This window comes from Hylobates moloch, unplaced genomic scaffold (genome assembly GCF_009828535.3).
Source record: "Hylobates moloch isolate HMO894 unplaced genomic scaffold, HMol_V3 SCAFFOLD_1, whole genome shotgun sequence".
NCBI classification, from domain to species: Eukaryota; Metazoa; Chordata; class Mammalia; order Primates; family Hylobatidae; genus Hylobates; species Hylobates moloch.
The window spans coordinates 201,657,278-201,681,290 of NW_026652276.1; the positions used below are offsets into that span (position 1 = coordinate 201,657,278).

The following is a 24,013-nucleotide window of genomic DNA, read 5'->3' on the forward strand; positions in this document are numbered from 1 at the left end:
GGCAGTCAGCTCATTCTCCCTTTCATCTTCTGTCCACCTGTTGATGGCAGGCATCCAGTAATGGTGGAGAGGGGCAGTGATAGGAAAGAGGCAGATGAGCTAAGAGTCAGAGATGCCTCTTTTCGCTTCCCCCAAAGATGTATTTACTAAAGTCGAGAAGCATGAAATGTTTGAAGAAATACATTTTACAGTATCAATGTTTTGTTGGGTGGTTTCAAACTCTTCTAGAAGAAACAGCACAACGCTTAACCTTTCCAAAGTGAGTTGATTACACAATGATTGTTCCTTCAGAGTCAGACTTTGGCCAACTACATACGGCCCACAGGTCAAATGTGGCCCATCTCCTGCTTTTGTACTGCTTACAGGCTTAGAAGAGCTTTTAAATATTTAAACGGTTAGGAAAAAAATCATATTTCTTGACACGCAAAATTAGTATAAAAATCAAATTTCAGTGTCCCTCCATAAGGTTTTATTGGATTACAGTGACTCTTGTTCATTTATGGATTATCTAGGCTTGTTTTTGCATGACAAAAGTAAAGTCGAGTAGTTGTGACAGAGGCAGTGCCTTTCTGCAAAGCCTAAAATGTTTGCCAGTTTGCTTGCCTTTTACCAAAGAGTGCTCTAAATGGGCATATTGGGAACAGCATAGGCACTCTAATGACATTATTTACAGCACTGAAAAAAATAATTTAGAAACAATTGAGAGGAGAAGGAGATTCACTTAGGCTTGAAGAGAGTAAGCCATTGGGGCATTCCTCTTTAGGGTGAATAGCAGAGACGTAAATGAGATAATTAACAATTGTTTTCAGGAGGAGTTAGATCCCATAGAGCAGGGAATGTACACAATAACCTTGGTTGTCTGGAAAGTAGAACAAAATACATCAAAATATTTAGAAAGCTGAGATAATGAGAGTTCAGTTATTTGTTTATTGCTCTAACTTCTTTCCTTCACTGGAAGATCCTTTTGGGGTGGTTCAATAAATTGAACCAAGTGTTCAATTTGTGATCAGCATCAAAGTTTCCAACTCACTATAGAAACTAGACACATTTTTGAGGAAGGAAAGGAGGGAGAAAGAAGAAAGGAAAATATGTTTGAGAAGATTATTTACTTTTAGCTTTTACCATTTACTTTAACTTATTTTTCACTTTTATATGTGGAAATTCACTAATTTAAGTGCTTTTATCTAACCAGACAATTTTATTTGTGTTTATAAAACCACTACCAAATGTTTCAAGGAATGTACTTCTGCTGTTTCACGTTTTAGCTTTGTTTTCTCATAATGAAAATCAACCACCATTGATCATGTAGTGACTGCTCTCAGAGGTTAGTGAAGTAGTGAAAACCCTAATAGGCTTTTACGACTATAAATAAACCATTATCATAACCCCTTATTAGTGGTAGAAACATCAAGTTGTCAAACAAATTCTGTAAGAGTAGTCTAGCTATTCACGTTAATGACACCTATAATGGAATCCCTATGTTCTTTCTTGTTTTTAATTTAAAGCACACATTGTACGTTTCCATTTTATTGCCAAAACCTTCATCTGCAATCTTACAATCTCCTTTAAACACAAGAATATTTTTCTTTATTTAAATTTATGACTAACAGCCAGGCTCCGACATGTTTAGCTATAGACTTTCATTAGCATGATAAAAAAAAACACCAAAATTAAACAACAAGCAAAACAAAAGCTCCTGCAACAAAAAAGACTCACGAGCAATTGAACTTGGAATCGTATTCATTTTTAAAGGCAACTTGGTTTTACATTTATTCACCTGCCCTTAAAGTATGGCTTTAATTTATTACTGATGGCATTTTCAGTGATCTGTTGAAGGATTTAACTCTGAAATGGTTTATTCTAATTAAGAGCCTCTTGCTAACACTTAGTCACCATGAGGCTTGGAAGCCCCAGGGACCAGCTTTCATTACACTTTGTGCCCATTCCATGCAAGTAGAACATTTTACAATCATCAGATCTAATTTACATCTTTATAATGTTCCCTCATTTAACACTTTTTTTCTCACTCTGTCAAAACTGATACTTTGGTTCTTTAGTTTGTTCTCAATTTACAGTGGATTGAAATGCACAGCTTTTACAGAAACTAAAAAGCCTCGAGCCTACCCTAGAAGAAGGTCCATCTTACCCCTAGTTTTTAACATAGTTAAGTCTGATTTGCTCGTGATCATTCAAAACACAGAGTGACATGACACAGGAAACTGCTCCCCAGAAAGGTCCCATCAGTCTCACTACTGGGTTTCCAATCTGGATAAAATGCAGTTTTCTGCTTTGAAGGGGAGGGCTGGAGACAAACAACAATATAACAGCTCTGCATCTGCTCCATAATGTTTTGGAACCAGGGTGGATCTTTGTAGTGAGCTGTGGTAAGGTGAGCAGAGCACAGCTTTAGGTGAAAAAGCCCTGGGTTCCTGTTTGGTTATGCCTCTTACTAGTGATCCAGATGCCAGCAGACTGCATCTCCCAAGCTGGCTTGTCATCTGGTTTCCTGCCAGTTGTGCCAGTGGAAAGCACTGGCAGGAGACTGGAGAGGGGCTGGGGAAGGAGCCAGTGTATTTCTCCTCTTTCTTTGCATCTTCTAAGGCAGTTGCTCAAACTCCTTTACGGCTCTAGTATTTTCTGCACTGAAAGACTGTTGAAGTTCCAGCCTCCATGACACTCTGCCCTAAAACTGAAAAACTTCCTCCTCTCTTTGCCCTGCAGCCTCCTGCTGGTGGCAGCTTCCTGCTGTTGCTAATTCCTGGGTTATCTTAGGTGATGAGAATTTTCTTCACTTAGTCCATTCTGTTGTAAACACTTGATGTGATTTTTATTTGTCTGTTTAGACCCTGAATACGAGCAATACTATTTTAAAAGTAAGGTACTCTGCTCACAATCCAACCTCATTTCCAGAAAATTAAGTGTAGAGAGGAGCATACAAAGAGACGTAAGAAAGAATGCATTTAATGTATTTAGAATGTGGGATATATGCTGCATTTAAAAAAAAAGTTTTCTAGTATCAACATATTTTCACATAATTTGTTTCCTCTTTCTCCTTAAAATGAAACCTGATGGAAATAATTTTTATGGAAGGTTCTTTTCAGTTGGTTTATGTTTAAGCAGGTGTACTTTTTGGGTCATCTTTTTGTTTTTGTTGTGTGTTGTTGATTTTTCTTAACTACGTAGAGTAAGAATACAACCACAGAGCATATTCATACAGAATTCTGACCAAGTAGAACTATAGAGGTAGAGTAATGAATTTTTTAAGATCCTCTTCATGTATATATTTTTTCTGGGTATGCCTTAGTTTGTATAGTTAATAAAAAGAATGACCATTCAATCAGTGCTTTAATCTCCTAAGAAGAGGCAAGATAATCCAAACACAAATCCATAAAGTATACTCATTTAATTTTAGGAGATAACGTTGTCTCACTTTGATTGGAATAGAATCTTTCTTCTAAAACATAACTAATGTAAACATAAGCTCCCGGATTCTCATCAAAAACAAAGTTTGTTTAAGGATATAGAAACTTTCTAGGTTAAATTGAACACTAGAATTTTAGAGGAAGCCCCTGGCTGTCTTTGGGAGGTTAAATCACATTTTCTCTAATCTCATCTCCTTTTATATTTAAACAGCTGTGACTATTTACATGATGCATCATCACATTAAATTATTTATACTTAAAGAACTTTGGAATCTTTAGCAGGGAAGAGCTCCCTGGTTAGTGACTAAGCAGAGAGGTACACACATAAAGAAGAAACAAGGTGATATGGTTTGGCTGTGTCCCCACCCAAATCTCATCTTGAATTGTAGCTCCCATAATTCCCACATGTTGTGGGAGGGACCCAGTAGGAGATAATTGAATCATGGGGCCAGTTTCCTCCATACTGTTCTCATGGTAGTGAATAAGTCTCAAGAGAGCTGATGATTTTATAAGGGGTTTCCCCTTTCACTTGGCCCTCACTCTCCCTTTGCCAGCTGCCACATAAGACATCCCTTTGCTCTTGCTTCATCTTCCTCTATGATTGTGAGGCCTCTCCAGCCAGGTAGAACTGTGAGTCGATTAAACCTCCTTCCTTTATAAATTGTTCAGTCTCAGGTATGTCTTTATTAGCAGAGTGAAAATGGACTAATACACAAGGCAAGCCCATGACCTGGCTGTATGAGTGGTAAGAAATGGCCCTGTCTTGGTAAACTCCAAACTGGCCCTGTGCTTCCAACACAGGACAGGAGATGCCCAGGCTCTACTTGGAGTGGTCAGTTGAGTGAGAACACCAGGCCTTTCATAGAACTGCCATCAGATCATGTCAAGTATTTGGGAGCAGGAGTAATATGGGCATGGCCAGACCCTCCAGGAGGGACATGACTTGTACTCACAATACCATCATCTCAGTCAGACACTGCTGCTGCCAAAAAGGATCCTAATTCTCTGCCACAATAAAGAGCCAAGTCTTATCTCCCAGGCACTTAGAATTTTGTGCAGTCTTTTCTGTAACACTTAAGGGGTAGATAATAGGTGACAAAATTATCAGGCCTTCTTTGGCAGAATTAGAAATAAGATATGTATTAGGTCATTATTGGATAATCCATAGGTAATTTTAAAAGTACAGTCAAAAATAAAACAAGTAAATACAACTTTAAAATGCCATGAGACCTCTAATAGCTAATGGATTTTAGGCTGTGTAAACTAAGATGGGGGAACAAAAATTCAAATTGAATAGCTGCACTTCTTGCTTTAAGCCTGGCTAACTGACATTCGCCCCTAAGGCTGGCACTGCAGGCATACACCTGGGGACCAGCTTCTCCGTCTTCCCCTGGCAAAGGCACTTAGGAGTCTTTGAATAGATTGTAAGCAATGAATAGTTTCAGGGTTGTCAGCAAGTGAGAGTGGTGGCTGGTTATAAGAAAACAGGCTTATCAACAGCACTGTCAAAGTGACAAGGGATTTGGCTCCTTGGGTGACAGCCTGCAGGGCAGCAGCGGTGACTGGAACCATGCACCGTGGGGAGCTTCATCCAACAGAGTTACCTTTCAAAGGCCAGGAAAAGATGGAAGCAATGGCCGCAGGTAACTGAAGAAAGTCCTCAGAGTGAAAGCAGCCCTGACAGTGTTGAAGATGAAACCTCTTGGGACGGAAAACCAAAACATGCACCTTAGGGAAGCTGGTGCCTTCAGCCCAAAGCCAAAGTGATCAGGCATTCACTGGGACTTTGATTTACTTGATGGACTAATTTTTTTTTTTCTGTTGGAAGACAAACATGTCTCCCTCAATATACTCACAAGTTTTAACCAGAGAGGATCTTGTTAAGAAAAATAACTACCACACGATGGAATTTTCAGATAATTGCCAGTGTTCACTATCTAAGATTAGTAGCATCCAAGAGAAGAATAGATGGTTATGGAACAACTCAGTCACTTCACAGGATGATGGTGAGATTTAGAGAACAGAGTCTATATTTATTTGAATTGCCGGGTTTTGAGAGGACAAAATCTGCCAAGTTGGAGTTATTTGTATTTTAAAATGATGGCCAAGCTGAGCATGGTGGTGCATGCCTATTGTCCCAGCTACCCTGGAGGCTGAGGCTGAAGGTTCCTTTGAGTCCAGGATTTCTAGACTATAGTACACTATGACTATACCTGTCAACAGCCACTGCACTCCAGTCTGAGCAACATAGTGAGACCTTGTCTCTTAAAAAAATTAAAATTAAAATCAACAAATTCTGGCCAGATTTATAGATTCATGTTTGTTAAGTAGGTGACCATGGAAAACAGGTAGAAACTGGAAAAGTGGCAGGTCTCACCACTTCTGTTTTCGTTTCAAATCATCTAGGTTAGAAATGGATTTCTCTGCGTATAAAAACCAGGAAGCATAAAGAGTGTAGAACCCAGTTGTGCCGGGCATTTTGTCTAAGTATTGGAGAGGAATTTAGAAAAATTGAGGTGGTGACATGGTGTTGGGCCTGGGGAAAAATAAGAAATCTGGTTCAGGAAAAAAAGAGGAAGAGACTTTAACTCCCCTCAGTCCCTGCCATATGTATTGTTTACCATCAGACCTTTCCCTGAAGGATTTATTTAAGCAACAAATATTTATTGGGTTCCAATTATTTTCTCAGCACTGGACAAGGTCTGTGCTAGACCTGGGTTTATAACAATGACATGATCCTTGACCTCACCGAACTCGTGATCTAGCAAGAGAAGATAGGCCTGTAAAAATCTATTTCTACTCTCTCAGTTGCAAGTAGCATTGAAGGCATAGCAAAGGGAGAGTGGATACTCTTATTGGATAGAGATAAAATTGTCAGGAAGTTTTTAAATAAGAATTGACATTTGAGCTTCATCAATGTAAATTGGAAATTACCCAAAGGATTTATGCAGTAGGAGTGCCAAGAGGAATATTCTGGAAAGAACAGTATTACAAGACATACAGAAATGGAAAGACATAGTACATTCCAGTAATAGAAAGTTATTTGTTCCAGTGAGACTATAGGGTGTATGTGAGTGAGCAGTGGAGGATGAGGTGGCCAAGTCATGAAGAGCTGTGGTTATCATGCTAAAGAGCTTGGCTCTTTCCTGCAGGTGATGGAGAGACACTGAAGGCTTTTATGCAGGAGAATGACATGACCAGACTCACAGATATGTGAGAGTGAAAGGATAGCTCCAGGCAACAAAGACTAGGAACCCAAAGCACAGGAAAATATTTCCGGTGGCTCCACAGCTGGGAAAGCCAGTCCCTAGTGGGTTTTTTGTTTGTTTTTAATGTGTACCTCTCAGTATCAGTTGTACATCTATTTTCATAACTTCCTTAAAAATCATAGTTTTATAAAATGAGGAATAAAGTGTTAAAAACATGGCTCTGAAAGGCATATTTTGAAAATAAAATATTCTGTAAAGGAGACTATATAGTCTTTTACTGATGGCATTCATTTAGGTAAAAAACACTTCATTAGAATGTTAGGTCAAAATCATGTGTTCCATTTATAACCTTTAAAGCCTTCCCATAATCATATCATAGGCTAAAAGCAAGAGGAAAAAATAGGAAACAGGAAAGAATTTGTTGTTTTTTTTTTTAAAAAAGCACAAGCTAAAGAACGCAGTCAGTAAGCCCTGCCGAAATCCCACATTGAGGGTTTACTGTATAAATGTTGAGAATGTTGAGTAGATGTGCTAAAATCGTCTTAGTTCTTTCCTTGATTTTTTCTTTTCTATACACAAATCTTAATCCTTTAATTTCACGTAATTTTCACACTAAGGGTCCTAGTTAAGGGTTTCTTATTTAAAATTGTGCCTTAGCGATACCTAGCATTACAGAAAATTACTTATCTTTGTAAAAGAAACACAAAATGCTGTCAGAATTATTTTTGCATCTTTTTGGAAACACCTTGAAAATAGATAATGTATGAAATTTGTTGGGTAGGGGTCAACTATTTCCAGAGGAATAAGATGCCCAAAATATATCCTAAATATTGCATGTGTGCAGGCAAAGATAAGGAATCGGTACAGGCAATTTACTGGAAATACTTTTCTCGCTCTCAGCTTGTGAAAACCAGCAAAGACCTGGTTTGTTTCCAAACTTTCATTTAGGTTTTTATGCCCCCTAGTGGGTATTTGGTATTTCTGCAATTATAAAATAATGCTGATATTTTTCAGCAATTCCTTCATGCATTGTGAGTTCAGACTCTTTATGTTGACAATATTTAACATCGATATCCCCTTAAGTATCTTAAGTATTCAGATTAGAAGTTTTAAACATGATTTGGGCTATAACACTTTGGATAATTTAATAACAGCTGTGAAAACACTTTTCATGAAGATGCATATGAAAACATATAGTATCATGGAGTTCCCTGAGTCCCTTGAATTTATCCATGCACTCCTTGAAAGTTCATAGACTCTGAGGTAAAAATCTCTAATTAGGGTGTGGAATCCTCTAGCTTCCACTTTCATTTAGTGGGCGTTAATTAAGATTATTAATGCTGTGAATAGTGGAAAGAGATTTTTTTTTAAATACACCGTTAAAAGAACAGTAGCTCATAATTTGGCTGAAACAGGAAATAACACAGAATACTTTAAACAACTATATACATTAGGTGATCCAAAAAAAAAATGTTCTTGGGCTTTCCTGCAGAGGTGAGATCGTAGAGTAATTGATCCTCCAGGCAAGAGAGGTGGAGACAAAATCAAGGCAACTTTTTAGGCAAATATCGATTTTAAAATGTCAAAGAGAAATCTGCCTATTGTGAAGTAATATCAGAGCCCCTCTGGCAAACAAGTTCAATACCACAAGCAGGTGCTATGTAACAACACTCAAAAAAAAAGGCCATTTGCTATTTACAAACATTACAGCTACTATAAAAATCATCCATCGAACTGTGATCCTTCTAGAATACCAAGCTGATGGCAGAAAATCCATGAATAACATAGATACTCAGACTCTAAGGGGTAGAATTACTAGTTACAAAGTGATGCAGCTTCCAGGTCAGAAGAAATTGTTTCTTAGACCTCTCAGACTAACACTCTGGTCAAAGAGAAAAATTCAAAGGATAAATCAATAATTTAAATGCGCATAGACGTACACACATAATCAACTAACGGCTTTCACCGGGGCATTATACACATTACTTACTTTCATCTAACTTTTTAAAGGATACCTGCTTTTCAAATACTTACACTCCAAATACTGATTCATGTCCCATGTGAGTTTCTTTTAATTATTGTAGTTGTTGAAATGCAGCGTTTTCTGAACCAGCAACTGCCCATATACAATGTACAGAATGCTCTTGAACTTCTGTGCACCTGCACAGGATCTGTTCATTCATTCTATTCCTTATACCTAGTAATTTACAATTTTTCCTTGTAAAAAATGAAAAAGATAATGTGAGAGATTGAGTTACAGTAAGCATCAAGGTTTATTTTAAAATCAGAATTTTCTTCCTGTTGTACAACAATCTCTTCTATCTTCATGATTATTTATCAATTACATGACTTTTGTTTTCTCTTTTAGTATGTGTGGGACATACTTTCAGAGATGGAAAGTCATGCATTAGCTAGGGAGATTTGCCTTATATAACATTTGTACTCTATCAAATGAACACACATTTATACCCATCAAAAAAAAGAGAAAAAAATAGAAACTATATGAATAGGACTAGGAAGCTAACAGTACTGTCTGAAGATGGTGTAAGAAAATTCAAGGAAATATTTGTCCATTTGAGATATAAAGACAGCCACACTCTAGTCATGCAACTTCTAAAGAAATACTAAACAGGGAAAAATTTAGTAAGATATCAGTAACATTTGGTTTACATTGAATTATATTTTAAAATTATGCATATTTTCAACCTGTCAATATTACATGATAAATAGGAAGATGGATAGATGGACGAATGGATGCATTGTCTGCCTGAATTAATCAGATTTCACCAGATTTAGTATTAAGTAGAGTGCATGCCAGAATTCAAGAACTTTGCATGAAACTTTTTGATAATATTTGAGACTGAAATCTTTAATAGCCAAAACTTAAATCTCTTCTGAGGAATTGATCTTCCACCCAAAATAATCTTCAATATTTGGCAAAATATAAAATTTTAGCCAGTATTTTTGGGAAGCATGCAAATTTAGAATTAACATTTTTATGCAAAAGGCACTTTCATATTGTACCTTTTTAACCGATATGAGGAAGAAAGGGAGCCATAAGCATGAGGTCTGGCAGATGTCCAGAGTGAAAAAGGAGCAGAAGGAAACTGGTGGCTCTACTGACATAGTAAATATAGGAGAAAGAAGGAAAACTTAGAAGCAGGGGAGAGTAGAAAGAGTATGGGGGGCTGGGCACGGTGGCTCATGCTTGTAATCCCAGCAGTTTGGGAGACCGAGGCGGGTGGATCACAAAGTCAGGAGATCGAGACCATCCTGGCCAACATGGTGAAACCCCGTCTCTACCAAAAATACAAAAATTAGCTGGGCGTGGTAGCGTGTGCCTGTAATCCCAGCTACTCAGAAGGCTGAGGCATGAGAATCGCTTGAACCCAGGAGGCAGAGGTTGCAGTGAGCCAAGATGGCACCACTGCACTCCAGCCTGGCAACAGACGGAGATTCCGTCTCAAGAAAAAAAAAAGAAAAAAGAAAAAAAGAAAGAAAGAGAGAAAGAAAAAAGAAAAGAAAAGAGTATAGGGAAAAGTTTCCTTTCAATGAACGATGTTCAAGATGCTGTATTATCTAAAATATTTGATAGTTATTCTCTCATGATATATTCTCTTGTTTCCTTGTTTTTTTTTTTCTTTATTTTGAGATGGAGTCTCACTCTTATTGCCCAGGCTGGAGTGCAATGGCGCGATCTCGGCTCGCTGCAACCTCTGCCTCCTGGGTTCAAGAGATTCTCTTGTCTCAGCATCCCAAGTAGCTGAGATTACAGGCATGTGCCACCACACCCAGCTAACTTTGTATCTGTAGTAGAGATGGGGTTTCTCCATGTTGGTCAGGCTGGTCTTGAACTCCTGACTCAGATGATCCACCAGCCTCCACCTCCCAAAGTGCTGGGATTACAGCCGTGAGCCATCACGCCCGGCCTCCTTCTTACTTTTTTGCGAATTCATTCTTTATCTTCTTAGACTTTAGGGGCTTCTTACAGTCTTTTAATCAATCTTATTAAATACAGAAAAATATATATATATGAATATAAACCCCACATTATGTCATGTTTTGGTGTAACTTTTTTTGGGAAATGATTTTTCAAAGACTGAGTACATAATATAAAATTCTGAAGAAAAACAGAAAGAATGAAATAAATAATCCTACTGGGCTTAACATAAATTTACAAATAAGGAGTCAGAAAAAATGAGATGTATTTTTTATATTGAATGTAAATAGTAAAGTACCAACAGGAAACCAAGTTGCCTAGGATATAAATAATCATGAAAAGGTGGCAGTATTTTAGAAACACTTAAACTTTCAATGATCGTTTCACCACGGTTTAAGTGTCACTTCTCAATATAAGCTTTCTATTCTAAGCCTTTCCTCCACGGAATTTCAGAGAGATGTGATTCCTGAGGTGTATAATGCTGTTTTGCTTCTTGCTATGAGTTTGAATACCAGTTAGAAGATCTTTTGTTAAGCAAAGAAAAGCAGCTGGTTTTCCCAATGAGATATATCCTATCCCTAGCAGATTCTATGCTCAATTACAAGTTTGCAGATAAAAATTACCCATTTCCATTTCTCCAGGTCACTACTAAATGAGAAGAGAGACAAAATGAGTAATGTAAAAACAGACATGAGTCATACTATATTTTTTGCTCTTCTCCAACATATTCAAATAGTGAGATATGCTTAAAATATTACAAATATCAACAGCAGTCAACTTTAAACTGGTAAAGGGAGCAGGGAGAAGGATAGAAAGAGTAATGTAAATCGTACCAAGGAGTATGAGGAAGCAGGCAGCTGGTGTTCCATGGGAACCAGCCAAGGGCTCAGGCTGTCCTTACATGAGACACTGCAGGACAGCCTGGACTGTCTTAGCACCCCTGCCTGTTCTACTTCCTTGTATTCTCTTACCATCTCCTCTGCTTTCTCTCACAACGGCAGAGCCTTGGAGACCATCCTAACTGGCTATAACGTGGGGAAACTATGTGTCTCTACCCAAGAGTATAAACATAAGAGAAGATGTACCCATTGATGAACACTTTGTGCCCCCTTCCTCTTCTCACCATAATCATTGTAGTCCTGCCCAGTCCTTGCAAATACTCACCTGTGCTTTCTCAGTTGTGAAAGAATGTTGAATTATAAAACAAAGATGGTAGAGCTAAAAAATAAATATTTTATTTGATGTAGATTAGCATAGCTTTATGACATGAAGCTTCTCTTATGTATCTGCAACCTCTTTTCCCTTATGAATCTAGACTGTGAATTTGCTGCCTTTCAACAAACTGGTGTATCTCCTTACTTTTCGTAATTTTCTCTAATAATTGCAAGTATGCTGAGCTTGCCTATCCTATGCCATAGTGAACCTAGAATACAAAAAGTAAAGAATAAATAATGATTTTTAAAACTCTTTCAAGGGCAAGAGAAACTATATGATGGATTCACTTAGCTAGTTTATATATTTATATTTTAAAAGGCTTACTTTAGTTATATGGACTCAGTCCTTGTATTCTTTAGCCGTTATAAATAATTTTTATTAAAAATCAAATCCCTTTTTTAAAAGCCATTTGTGTGTGTGTGCGTGCGCGTGCATGTGAGTGTGTCTGTGTGTGTGCCTTCTCTGGGGCCTACTGCATAATAAATGCGAAGGGGAGAAACATTGTGTATAAAATATGACCGGACATTCAGTGTGAACTGTGCCAGATACATAATTTGGCTCATATGTACACAGAATTGTATAAAAAGGAGTTGACCTTCCAATCCCACTGACATACCTCTACAGTAAGAATATCCCCAAGACTTTTAAAAATCATCTTCTAAATTCCTTTAGCTTTCACTGTTTCTTCACTAACATAACCTTTAGATTATAATTTAGCTTCCCAGATAGAAGGAGATCATGTTTTATATGAACACAGCATTGTGGTTCTTAGGTTATTATTTTTGTACTATAAATTAATACTGTTATTCTGGTGCCAAAGCCTTGTGGGAACTTCAGCTATGTTAAATTAGCTCAACTACTGATCGCCCACAAACATCAACAGGAATGAGTATCTGGATCTTCAAAGCAAAGAACCAGAGCTCAGAATAGGGTCACTAAATGTGGTACTGGATAGTATCACCTTCTGTCTCTCTCAACAATTTTCCTTCAGCCAATTCCTCTCCATCTCCATATTGACACACATATGTTTTCCCACAAAACAATGTTAGAGTGACTATTGCCTAGGCTATCTCTCAAGATACAATATAACCCCAAGTCCTCCTAAACTCCCTTGAGTATGGATTCTAGTATGTGAGTTCCTTTGAGCCCTGTCTCTCAGGACTACACTCTCTGAGCATTGAGCTCTCCAAAGCCCCAGAGTGAGCATGGAGTAGTTGGAGCTCAGACACAGCTGGGTAACTTCTGCAATAGTAAGATGGAAAGAACTCCTCCTTGTCCCCCGCCCCAGGAGTGCACTCTTAGACAAAGTCTCCATCAGTAAAGAAGAGAAAATGTATTCATTCAACTAATATGTAGTAGGAGCTGGCCTTATGCTCATGAAACACAAAGTAGAACAGCTCCTGCTTTAGCAAGTTTACATTCTAATGTCAGTAGGGTGGATGAGGAGTGAAAAAATAAATCAATAAATAAGAAAATGTTACTTGTTAATAAGTACTCTGAAGATAATCAAATGAGGAAATGTTATAGAGAATGATTAGGGAAGAGAATAAGACTACTGTGAATTAGGTGGCCAGAAAATCACTTGGATGCAGACATTTAAATGGCACCCTGAATAATCACCATCTGGGGGCTGCACACAAAACAGAAGGCCAGATGGCCAGTGTGGCCAGAGGCCAGTGAGCTTCATGCAAGGTGGTGTAAAATACAGGCAGGAACTAAATGAGGTAGGCCCTTGGAGGAAAAACTGAGGAGTTTGGATTTATTTCAGTTTCAAGTCCATTTCAGGGTTTAAGCAACATAGCAGTAGTCTAATCTCCATTTTTAAAACCAAAGTTCTGGCTGCTATGTCGGCATGAATTGTAAAGTGGTAAATGTAGAAAACAGAGTCAGGTAAGAAGCTATATCTATGGCTCTGGCAAGAAATGACCATGGTTTGGTTTATTGTCATAACGAGACTTGAATGGGATACAATTTGGTTTGCCCAGAGACAACAAGACCAGCTAAGAGATGAAATGTTGATAGTGGCAATTAGGGCGATGGCTCTTCAAATTTTGGTATGAACAACTGCATGGTGGTGGTTCTGTTTAATTATAGGTGGCAGAATTGTGGGAGGAAAAGATTTGAGAGAGGAAGAGGAAGCTAGGGAAATAACAGTTCCATTTTGGTTAATTTAAATTTTAATGAGCTCTTAGGCATCCAGGAGTAGAAATAATCAGACCAGACCACTCAAGATATGAATCTGATTTTCAGAAGAGACATCATGGCTGTCAATATAAATCAAAAGCATAAGCTGCATAGAGATAGTTTTAAGCTATGAGATTGGACAAAGTCACATAGGAAGTGGGTTTATATGGAGAAGATAAGAGGACTGAAGACTGAGACCTAAAGTACTCTAAGGTTTAGAAATCAGATAAGGGGAAAGGAGGCAGAAAAAAAGATGGAGAAGTGGTAGCCAATGAGATAGGAGGGAAAATAAGAATATTTTCTAATACTAAAGCCAAGAATAAAAGGAGTCTTTCAGGGAGAGGATAGTCAACTAATAAGCTACAAATGAGAGATTGAGTTAGATTTTTATGGAGAAATGGCCATTAGATTTCACAAGTGAAGGTTAATGGGGACCTTGAAAAGTTTATTTTTTAAATAATGACATCTGGTGAAAGGAATGTGATGTGCTACTTTTTCTACTTAAGTTTCATAACCAATTGAATGTTGAAAAAACTAAGTGGAAAATTGTGTTATCCAGACTATAAATTTCAGCATAGAATTATTGAGTACTAAATAAATGTAAAGAACTGTGTCACAGCGTATAAAGGAAAAATTGAAGAGCTCTCATTACATCATCTGACTTAAAATATTTTCCAGTCAAAAAGATTCCTAAATATTAGAATCACTTTCTACAAGTTTGAAAGGTAATTTTTATATTCAGATAATTATAATTTCTGACATTAAAGTCTGAGCCATGTATATTATAGTCACGAAGCAGAAATAGATATGTCCAAAAAATCATTTCACTTAAAGGAAAAAATTCTTAGTTTCAGGTAGAAATGTCTTTCTGTGACTTAAAACAATATATATATTTTTTTATTTAACCCAGGTATGGTGACATGGTGCCAAAAACCATAGCAGGGAAGATTTTTGGTTCTATCTGTTCGCTGAGTGGGGTCTTGGTCATTGCTCTACCCGTTCCGGTGATTGTATCCAACTTCAGTCGCATCTACCACCAGAATCAACGAGCAGACAAACGAAGGGCACAAAAGGTGCGTATTCAACTCTGTGCAACCATGGTTTAACACTTCCTACTTTTTATAATGAGCTTTAAAATTTCTTAATGGTTATTCAGTGCTCTGGATTGGTCAGTAGTTGCATCAATCAGGACCAAGTAGGTTATTCTACACTAAAAAGAAACGTAACATCTCAGTGACTTAAAACAATAAGCAATATTTCTGAATCATGCTACAAGTCCATTACTTGTCCAGAGAATAGAGAGTCCATCTTGACAGTGTACTTCTGCAGTCACTCCAGCAGGAGTAAAGGGCATGATGAATCACACACTGCTTCCTAATGCCCCTCCTGGAAGTGGTTTGAGTCACTTTCTTGTCTATTGCATTAACCAAAGCAAATCACACAGCAATGTCTAATTTCGAAGTGGGCAGGAAAATACAATTCTGCTATGGGGCCAGAAGCAGAAAATAAGAAATATTTGAGGAACAGCACTAATGACAGTAGCAAAATAAGAAACAGATTCTTGGCAAATTTTATTAAAATCAGATTTCTAGATCTGATTCATGGAGTCTCTATCTATCAAGGGTCAAGCTGGTTCCAGTAGATGAGGGTTATTAAAGGGCACCAAAATGTGTCTCAGATATTTTACATAGTTGACACAGGAAGTAATCTGATCATCTGTAGCTGAACTTTATTCTCGTCCCAGCAGCTTACTGTTTGTTTGAACTTCATGCCAGGTAATTAATCCCTCTAAGAATAAGCATAGTGTGCACTCAACTATAAAATGGGGAAAATAATAAATAAGAAGATTAAGATTATATACAAGTATATATAAATTTATAAACACATCATATTATCAATATTTAATGTTTACTGATGGTTTATATGTGTCAGACATTAGCCTAATGTTTTTCACAAAAGAATTCATATGTTAAAAGACAAACCTTAGCCAAATTAAATTGAAATGTTTAATTGAGCAAAGAACAATTCATGAATTGGGCAGCCTTTCAAGCCAGAGTAAGCTCAGAAACTCCAGCACAGCCACATGGTAGAAAAAGATTTACAGGCAGTAAAAGGAAAGTGACATACAGAAAACAAAAGTGAGGTACAGAAACAGTTGTACTGATTATAGCTCAGCGTTTGCCTTATTTGAACACAGTTTGAACAGTTGGCCCCCTTTGATTGGCCAAAACTCAGTGGTTGGCACAAGAGTGGGTTACAGTCTGTTTACTGCTCCATATGAGTTACAGTTCACCATGCATAGAGAAACCTTTAGGCTAAATTTAAAATATGTAAGGAGGCAACTTTAGGCTAAACTTGAGTCAACACATACAACCTTCACAAAAACTCTAGCGTTAGTTACCATTATTAGCCTCATTTTATAGATGAGAATCCTCAAGTACCCCCCAAATTAAGCAACTGTAAGGTCACATACCTGTTAAGTTGGAGATCCACCATTCCTTCCAAGCCAGTCTGGCTCCCAGGTTCATATACACAAACACTATGATAAGGTGCCTCTCAGAAAAGCCATGTAAATGTTAGTATACTTCCCTTCCCCAGTCTTTGTCAAAATAGTCACCTTGAGAGGCAGGACCCTTGTTGCTTAGAAATAATCTTGGAAATCTCTTTTGTAGTTTCCTTTGGGCTTATGGCACTGTAGTTCCAGTGTTCTTCATGGTCATTATATTTTTGTCCTTTAAGGATAGACTCATTTAAAAAAAAATATCCAAAACCATTCATAATCATGACTAAAGTGGATGCACAACCTGGGTGATGTGTTATAACTGCAAAATATGATGAGAGACTTTGGTGTAGTTATTCACTGGCTTTGTAGGTAATTCCAGAACGGGATCTTAAGCACGCATATGAACAATGTCAGCCTCTTAAGTAAAGTATACAATCTCATAAAGTAAGTCTTTGGAAAGTTCTAGTTAATCAGTGTGGCCACACAGCATATTTGTCCAGAGAACTAATTTGTGCCCACCATCAAAGATCTTCTTCCTTTAGCAAAGAATCACTTTTTCAAGCCCTGTAGTTACTTGCTTTATGGAACCCTTCATTTTTGGACAAATGCCTACCTAGCCTTTAATTATTACAGAGAAGAGTTAGAAATAGTCCAGTCAACGTGGATATAGAGAACTGATCATCTAATGAATAGGGATGAGTAGAAAAAGGCACCCTCTGGACAGTTGTAGTCTTATGTAGGGAATACATACCCTTGGCAAGCAGAGGTAAAGGGATTTCAGCCACAACTGACCCCACCGGGGACCTTCAAGCACCACAATCGTGACGCTGCCCATACAGTACAGTCCCTCTACTGAGTACAAATGCGTGTTGTCTAAAATAACAGGATCCTACCAAAAGTGTAATTTTCAACCACCCATCTTTCTCCATTCTAGAAATTTCTCCTTTAGTATAAGAGACAACTGTACAAAAACTATGGAAAGCACAAATCTAAATTTCTGATAAACCAATTTCCCAAACACCTGTATTTCTTCGGAGTTTGTCATCTGCAACAAAGAAATCAATAAAGAAAACCTTAGAATATTTTAGAAGCCTTTTGGTCTACTAAATATTAAATACTAAAATACATTTAGAAATCAAAAGTAAATAATGTGACATTCTAAAAGTACACTAATTGAAAAGTATATTTTATGAGTGCTTTTTGGTATCTTTAAAATATTTGCTATATTTTTAGTTTCTGCCATAATGCAATGAATTTTACAGAGTTTTACTACTGAAAAAATTGGATTAATGAAGTCAAATATAATAACCAAGTATAATATGTCCAGTATGCGGACTGAGACCAATAAACTGAACATAATCTTCTAACAAAGAACAGTGGATATGCACTAAATAAGTTACCAAGGGATATTTTCTATTTTCCTTCCCAAGAGATTGGGGGGAAAAAAAGCAGAACAAACGCCCATTAGGCTAAGACAGTTTATTTATCTGGGACTGGGCTGTGTGCCAAATATTAAAGTTATGCAAAAATGACCAGCTAATTCAGTCAAGCAAGCATTCAATTCAGTAAAAACATCAGTCCCAACTGACTAATAAAAGTAATATTACAAAATGGTTTTTTAGACCATAATTTTGGTGTTTCATTCAATTGCCCCACGAAGACCAAGCAAAAACATGAAATAGACACTATATTAATTTTAGAAAATTCCTATCATCACCATCAGAAATAACTTTCCTTCTTCTAGGTTCTTCCATTTGCAAGTACTCTTCCTACTTTTGCTACCCACTCCTGCCATTTACAGGGAATACATCGTTTACCCCATTTCTATCAATCCTTGATAAAGTCTTAACTAAATACTGACATGCTGGTGGGTATAGGCCTAAACCGTGACACCTCTCCTCTACTCCCACCATTGGTAATTATATTTTAATAGATTTATTGATTCTCGTAGTTATTCTGTAAGTATTTACTGAGTAGACTGTATTAGCCAAAATAAAGCTAGATTAATGCACTGACAAGTGGCAGGTTGACATTTTGAAGCAGCTCTTTTAATATATGGATCACATCACCTAATCATCTGCATACTCACAGGCTAACCTGTGAGTAATTATCATATAATAATCATAGTAATTATAGTTATAATTTAATAATACTAATTGCAACAACAAAAACCCTCACTAGTTTCTAGAATGTCCCAGGTGTTTTATATCTGTTTTTTTGTAATATTCACAACCAACTTGCAGAGGAAGTATACTATTTCCATTTTACAGATAACTCGCTCACGCTCACAAACCTAGTGATTAAAGTCCAAGGCAAAAAAATTCTAGTATTATTTGAACTATGAATATTTTAGGATATTCCTATAGATAACTCTAAATGCAGTGAGAAGTTTAGAATCAATGAGCCAACGTATAGTGTAATATTTTTAAATTTCACATTGACTTATAAAGATACTACCCATAGGTAGTCTGCCATTTATCACACCCTGCTAGGGTGGTTTTCAAACTTTAGATTCATTAGAATCATCTGGAAAGCTTCCACAAAAAAAAAAAAAAAAAAACAGATTGTTGAGCCCTACTCCCAAAACATCAGACTCTGTAGTTTTGGGTTAGAACCTGAGATTTTGCTAATAAATTCCCAGATGATGCTGATATTGCTGTTTGGGAGACCACATTTTGAGAACCATTGCCTAGTACATTCAGCAATGTCCAAATCAAATATTTTTTTAAGTAGAATAATGAAAAAGCAAGAAATAACTGCTTGCTAGAACCTGAGAATAATCTCTTAGGTTATCTACTATTAAAAACAAAATTACCCAGCTTCTAATTCCACCTAAGAATTTGGTCTGAGATGCCCTCCTATATCCTCTTTCAGTTCTCACCGATTCCAACATGGAATCCTCTTGTAGACCTCTCGTTGCTTAGCCTCTTCCACTGACCCAAATCCCAGCCCTTTTTCTGCTTAGCCCTACCATCTCCAGGATTAACCAAGTTCTGGACCTAGGAATATTGCACTGTCTGCCACTGACTTCTTTCTTCTCTTTTTATTGTAGTTTGGTACTAACTTGTCTCATTTCTAGCACGGTTATTTTTCTTAGCAAGTGAAAAGATTCCAATAAATGCCTTAAACTTCTAAAAGGTGACAAAGTTTACTATGCTACCTCCAACTGAGGCATTTTACTAACCCCTAAATGAGAGAAACAACTGTAAGCAAAATTTCCAGAATGCATGTTACAGGGAGTGTGGAGGCAGGTATTTGAGGAATAAGGAATTACCAAAGAGAAACACCTTCTTTACCTCACCTTTAAGGCTGCCTAGGATACCTTATTTTTCAAAACATTTTGTGATTTGTTAACAAGATGGCCCAATAACTTCCTTTAATCTACCTCATACCTCATTTAAGGAAATCAATGAGGTATGACCATTTAAGGAAATCAATGTCCCAGTGGTGTTTGGCTTATGGATCCTTTTCAGATTGACTTCCACCCTCTGTTCCACAACATACACTGTAAAGTTGATGTCACTTGGCATAATCAAAAAACAATCTACTTGATAAAACCCATTGTGTTCCTCTGCATTCTAGCCTGTGAGTACTTCACAGTACAAGATTTCTATGTCAAATTGGTTTGAGGAAATTTGCGGATTATGTATCCCTGTTCTCACAGTGATCATCCACAATGTCATATGGTGTGAGGAACCCAAGAGCAAAGAAACCTGTTTAACACCTCAGCATTTCCCAGCCTTTTCTTGACCACAGAACCAGTCATTTGCTTCATCTGTTTGATTTAGATTTTACTTACTACACTTACGAACTCCTTGGAACCAATTTTGAGAAATCCTGCTAAGATTAGATGATTAGACAAAAACTGCAGCTATGAATAATCGGGATGCATAGTAAGAATATGTTTATGAGACAGACAACTTTTTTCCAAACACCATCACCATTTAAGGCAAATAAATTGTTTGAAAATAACTATAAAGCTTTTTTTTACACTGAAAATGTAAACCTTGCTTTAATTAAAATTTAAGAAGTCTCCTACTTTTCATACAGCTAAGATAAAGTACTTACTGAAACTTTTCTCTAACTTCCATATTATTTGCTGGTACTTTGCCATGCCAGAAGTTGTATGTCCTAAAAGGGTCGGGGGTAAGAGACTGAAAGGAATACATTTCTTTTCACCAGCAGATGGCTTTCTTTTAACCTCCCAATTACATAATCGGCGCTGCCAAGATTGTCACACTGAGTGGGTCAGAAGTAAAATGATTTCCTAAAATATCTTTGTAAAATAATTTCCCTCAATTACCTGCTGGAACCAAAGAGGTAATCACAAGTCGTAAAGGCTAGCATTCAACAGGCATTTGTTGTGGTGCTCCACAAGACCAATTAAACCAATTAACTCCTATGGAATTGTAGCCAGGTCAAAGAAAAGCCATGATTGAAACTGAGATGGGAAGTTCTTTTTCTAACACACTGCATGACTTAGCAAAAATGGATAGTCTGTCTCTAAAGCAACTTCTTCTTTTTCCCTAAGCTTAGAACTACTTCTGCAGTAGTGTTTGCCACCATATATAGGCTTTCCATTATATGATGAGAAATATATGTCATTTTATCTTGCTGGACAGTATTTTTGGTTAATGTATATGTTTTCCTAATAAAACAGTTTTACCCAATGCTGCTGCTGAATACTTACAGAATGAAAGGAGGAAGGGAGGAGTTGGGAATCGGGAGTAGAAAGGCAATGAATGTTCCAGGATACTAAAGCAATTTTAAGACTGAAATTTCAACAATAATCCCTTTTTGGAAACCAATATGTAAATTGCTTATTTCTGAATTATTAAGCTAATTCTGAGTCGTTTCCAAATGTCCTTGTCACTTGCTACTGTTTCACTGAGTCTGGTCTGAAATCCTGAAACTGCAGCCCAGCTTTTGAAGTTAAAATTTTTCTACCTTCCAATTTCATTCTCTACTATTGTGTCAGTACTTTGAGTGATCTAAACATTATGTTTCCAACAAAGAATGAAATTTGTCTAATTTTCTCATCATTTATAAATATGGGCTTTGTACAAAGTATATTATTTTAACCTGGGATTAGCACACAGGAAGAATAAATTTAGGAAGGAAGGGAGGAGGGGTGGAGTTAAAGACAGCTGATATCTTAATGCGATTTTGAGAGCTTCCGACATCTCAGTGCTACTCTCAAATGATATGTGTGAAAGGCATCTTGGTACAATAACTTTGAAGGGAAATTTGGTAAGACTTAACAAAAGAAACACACACACGCACACACACACGTGCACTCCCTTTTGGTCCAGGAATAATTTTGCTTTCAGAAATATGTCTTGTAGATAAGCTCATCATCATATTCAAAGCAAGCAGCCTTGCTTATAGTTGCCAAAGATGCTTTAAAAATTAATTGGCAGTTGGCCTGGTAAATAAATATTTGTTTATACCATGGTGTATTATACATTCATAAAAAATGAGGTGGATCTTTACATGTATATATGGAAGGAGTTCCGAGATGTAATTAAAAAACACAACTAAACGCAGAAGAGTGTGAGGAGTATTCTCTGGAGTAAAAATGTATGTGTATATACATTTTTCTTAGCAAGTGAAAAGATTGTTAAGTAATCTACTTGCTCTTTTATGCTTAGAAAATTTCTCACAGGACTCTCTAGAAATATTACCAGTGATTGATTCTGAAGCCTAGGAGTGGGATGGCTCCAAGGTCAGAGACAGTTGTTTGCATGCACTTCTGTAGTATTAAAAATTGTGTCATATGTATATATTTATTTTTCATTAAAAAAATCTAGATAATTTAAAAATTTTTATTAAAAAGAGCATTCCAGGACTTGAGACTAAAGATAGTATTTTTCTAGGTTGTTTAGAAGGGAAAAAGGAGAAGTTTTGTGAGATAAGCTTACAAGAAACTTATCTAAGCCATCCCAGTCTCTGTCTTTCATACACTTGCTAGCTACATGTAATACAAATAGAATGGTCACCAAAATAGTGCTCTCAAGGAAGGGAAAATGAGACTCTTTCCATGACGGTCTAAATGCACATCAACAACAGCAGTTAGAAAGTAGAATGGAATATCAGAAACCTGGCTACACAGCCAGATCCTTAATACTTACACTTTAGGGATCTCACTGTAACTTAAAGGAACAATTGAACTGGCCACCTAAACCCTCTACATTGAAGGATATTCTCTACAGATGCACACACACAAAATGCTTTAAAAATGAAAAACGATCTTTAAATCTCTCTGGATAGGCTTACTATGTTCTTCATTTCAGCCAGTTCAAGAGTGAAATACAAATCAGATGCACACACGGTTGTGTGGGCCTGTGCCGGTAGACAAAGTAGATAAATTCAGAGTTGTTTTTGTTTGTTTGTTTGTTTGTTTAGAGAGAGAACCCATGTTGTTTGGCATGGGATCTACCTTGGCTAATTTAAAGGATAATTGCAAAAATATAATTTTATATTGGAGGATGCAGATATAGATGAATAATGGTTCTTAAAAAAAAAAGGAAGGAAGGAAGGCAATCAGTTCTTGATACTTAGTTACTAATTTTTTTAAGGACATTAGTTTAAACGAAAAGGAGTTGGCAGCTGGTTTCCTGAGCTACCGGTCTTCATTTCATTAAGTTACTCAGATCGGGATAAATGAAAATATAAGTAAAGCAATACGGCTATTTTTATTTTGACAGAATTGAAAGAAATAATAATGAGATAACTTGATCTTACTGTAAAGACTTAATTATAATTTTTAAAGGCATAAGCCAGCTCCAAGGTAGTTCATTGATTTTACTGATAAATATTAACTGAAATAAAGCACTTAAAAAGGTAGAGAAGTAATTTTCAATAGTTGCATTTGAAAAGCTGGCTTACTTTTAAAAATATGTAGGCTGACAATAGGATTATACAAGAGTTCATTCACTGTTTTAAGGAAATAATTTATAAATGTTAGTGAGATATTTATTTTTCTTCTCCTATAGAAAGCTAGACTGGCCAGGATCCGGGCAGCCAAAACTGGAAGCGCAAATGCTTACATGCAGAGCAAGCGGAATGGTTTACTCAGTAATCAGCTGCAGGTACAATCAAGCACATCTCTTTTTTTAATGTTCAATTTCTTGGTTTAATATTGATTTAGTCCTACTTCCATATAATTTTATTATGGCTAATTATGACAATGGCTATCCAAACAAAAAAAGTTTTTTTGTTTTTTTTTTTTTTTATAACTTCACCCTATACATCCCTGTTGGATGTAGAAGGTTAGAAACTGCACTATGAAATACTGCCAGTGAATCATGATGCCTATTCATCATTGGGCAATATTTCTACACTGTCTCTTATTAGGCAAAGGTAAAGAAAATGCTTAATAATTCAAATGCCTAATTCTTTTTTATTTCAAATTTATCTTCCTTAACGTTCATTTGGGTCGGGGGTTGGGGTGGGTGGCTAACATGATATCTTGTTTTACTTCATAACGAAGAGGGAATACCATTCAGCATTAGGAAGATCATATGGCATAAACTACAAT

General features: G+C 36.7%; 1 protein-coding gene across 1 annotated transcript in view; it reads left to right on the plus strand.

Moving 5' to 3' along the window:
- KCND2 (potassium voltage-gated channel subfamily D member 2) overlaps nucleotides 1-24,013 on the plus strand; it is a 489,044-nt gene that overhangs the window by 456,736 nt on the left and 8,295 nt on the right. The window contains exons 2-3 of the mRNA XM_032761558.2: nucleotides 14,881-15,043; nucleotides 23,469-23,564. Coding sequence (XP_032617449.1) covers nucleotides 14,881-15,043; nucleotides 23,469-23,564 — 259 coding nt within the window. The remainder of the gene's footprint in view (nucleotides 1-14,880; nucleotides 15,044-23,468; nucleotides 23,565-24,013) is intronic.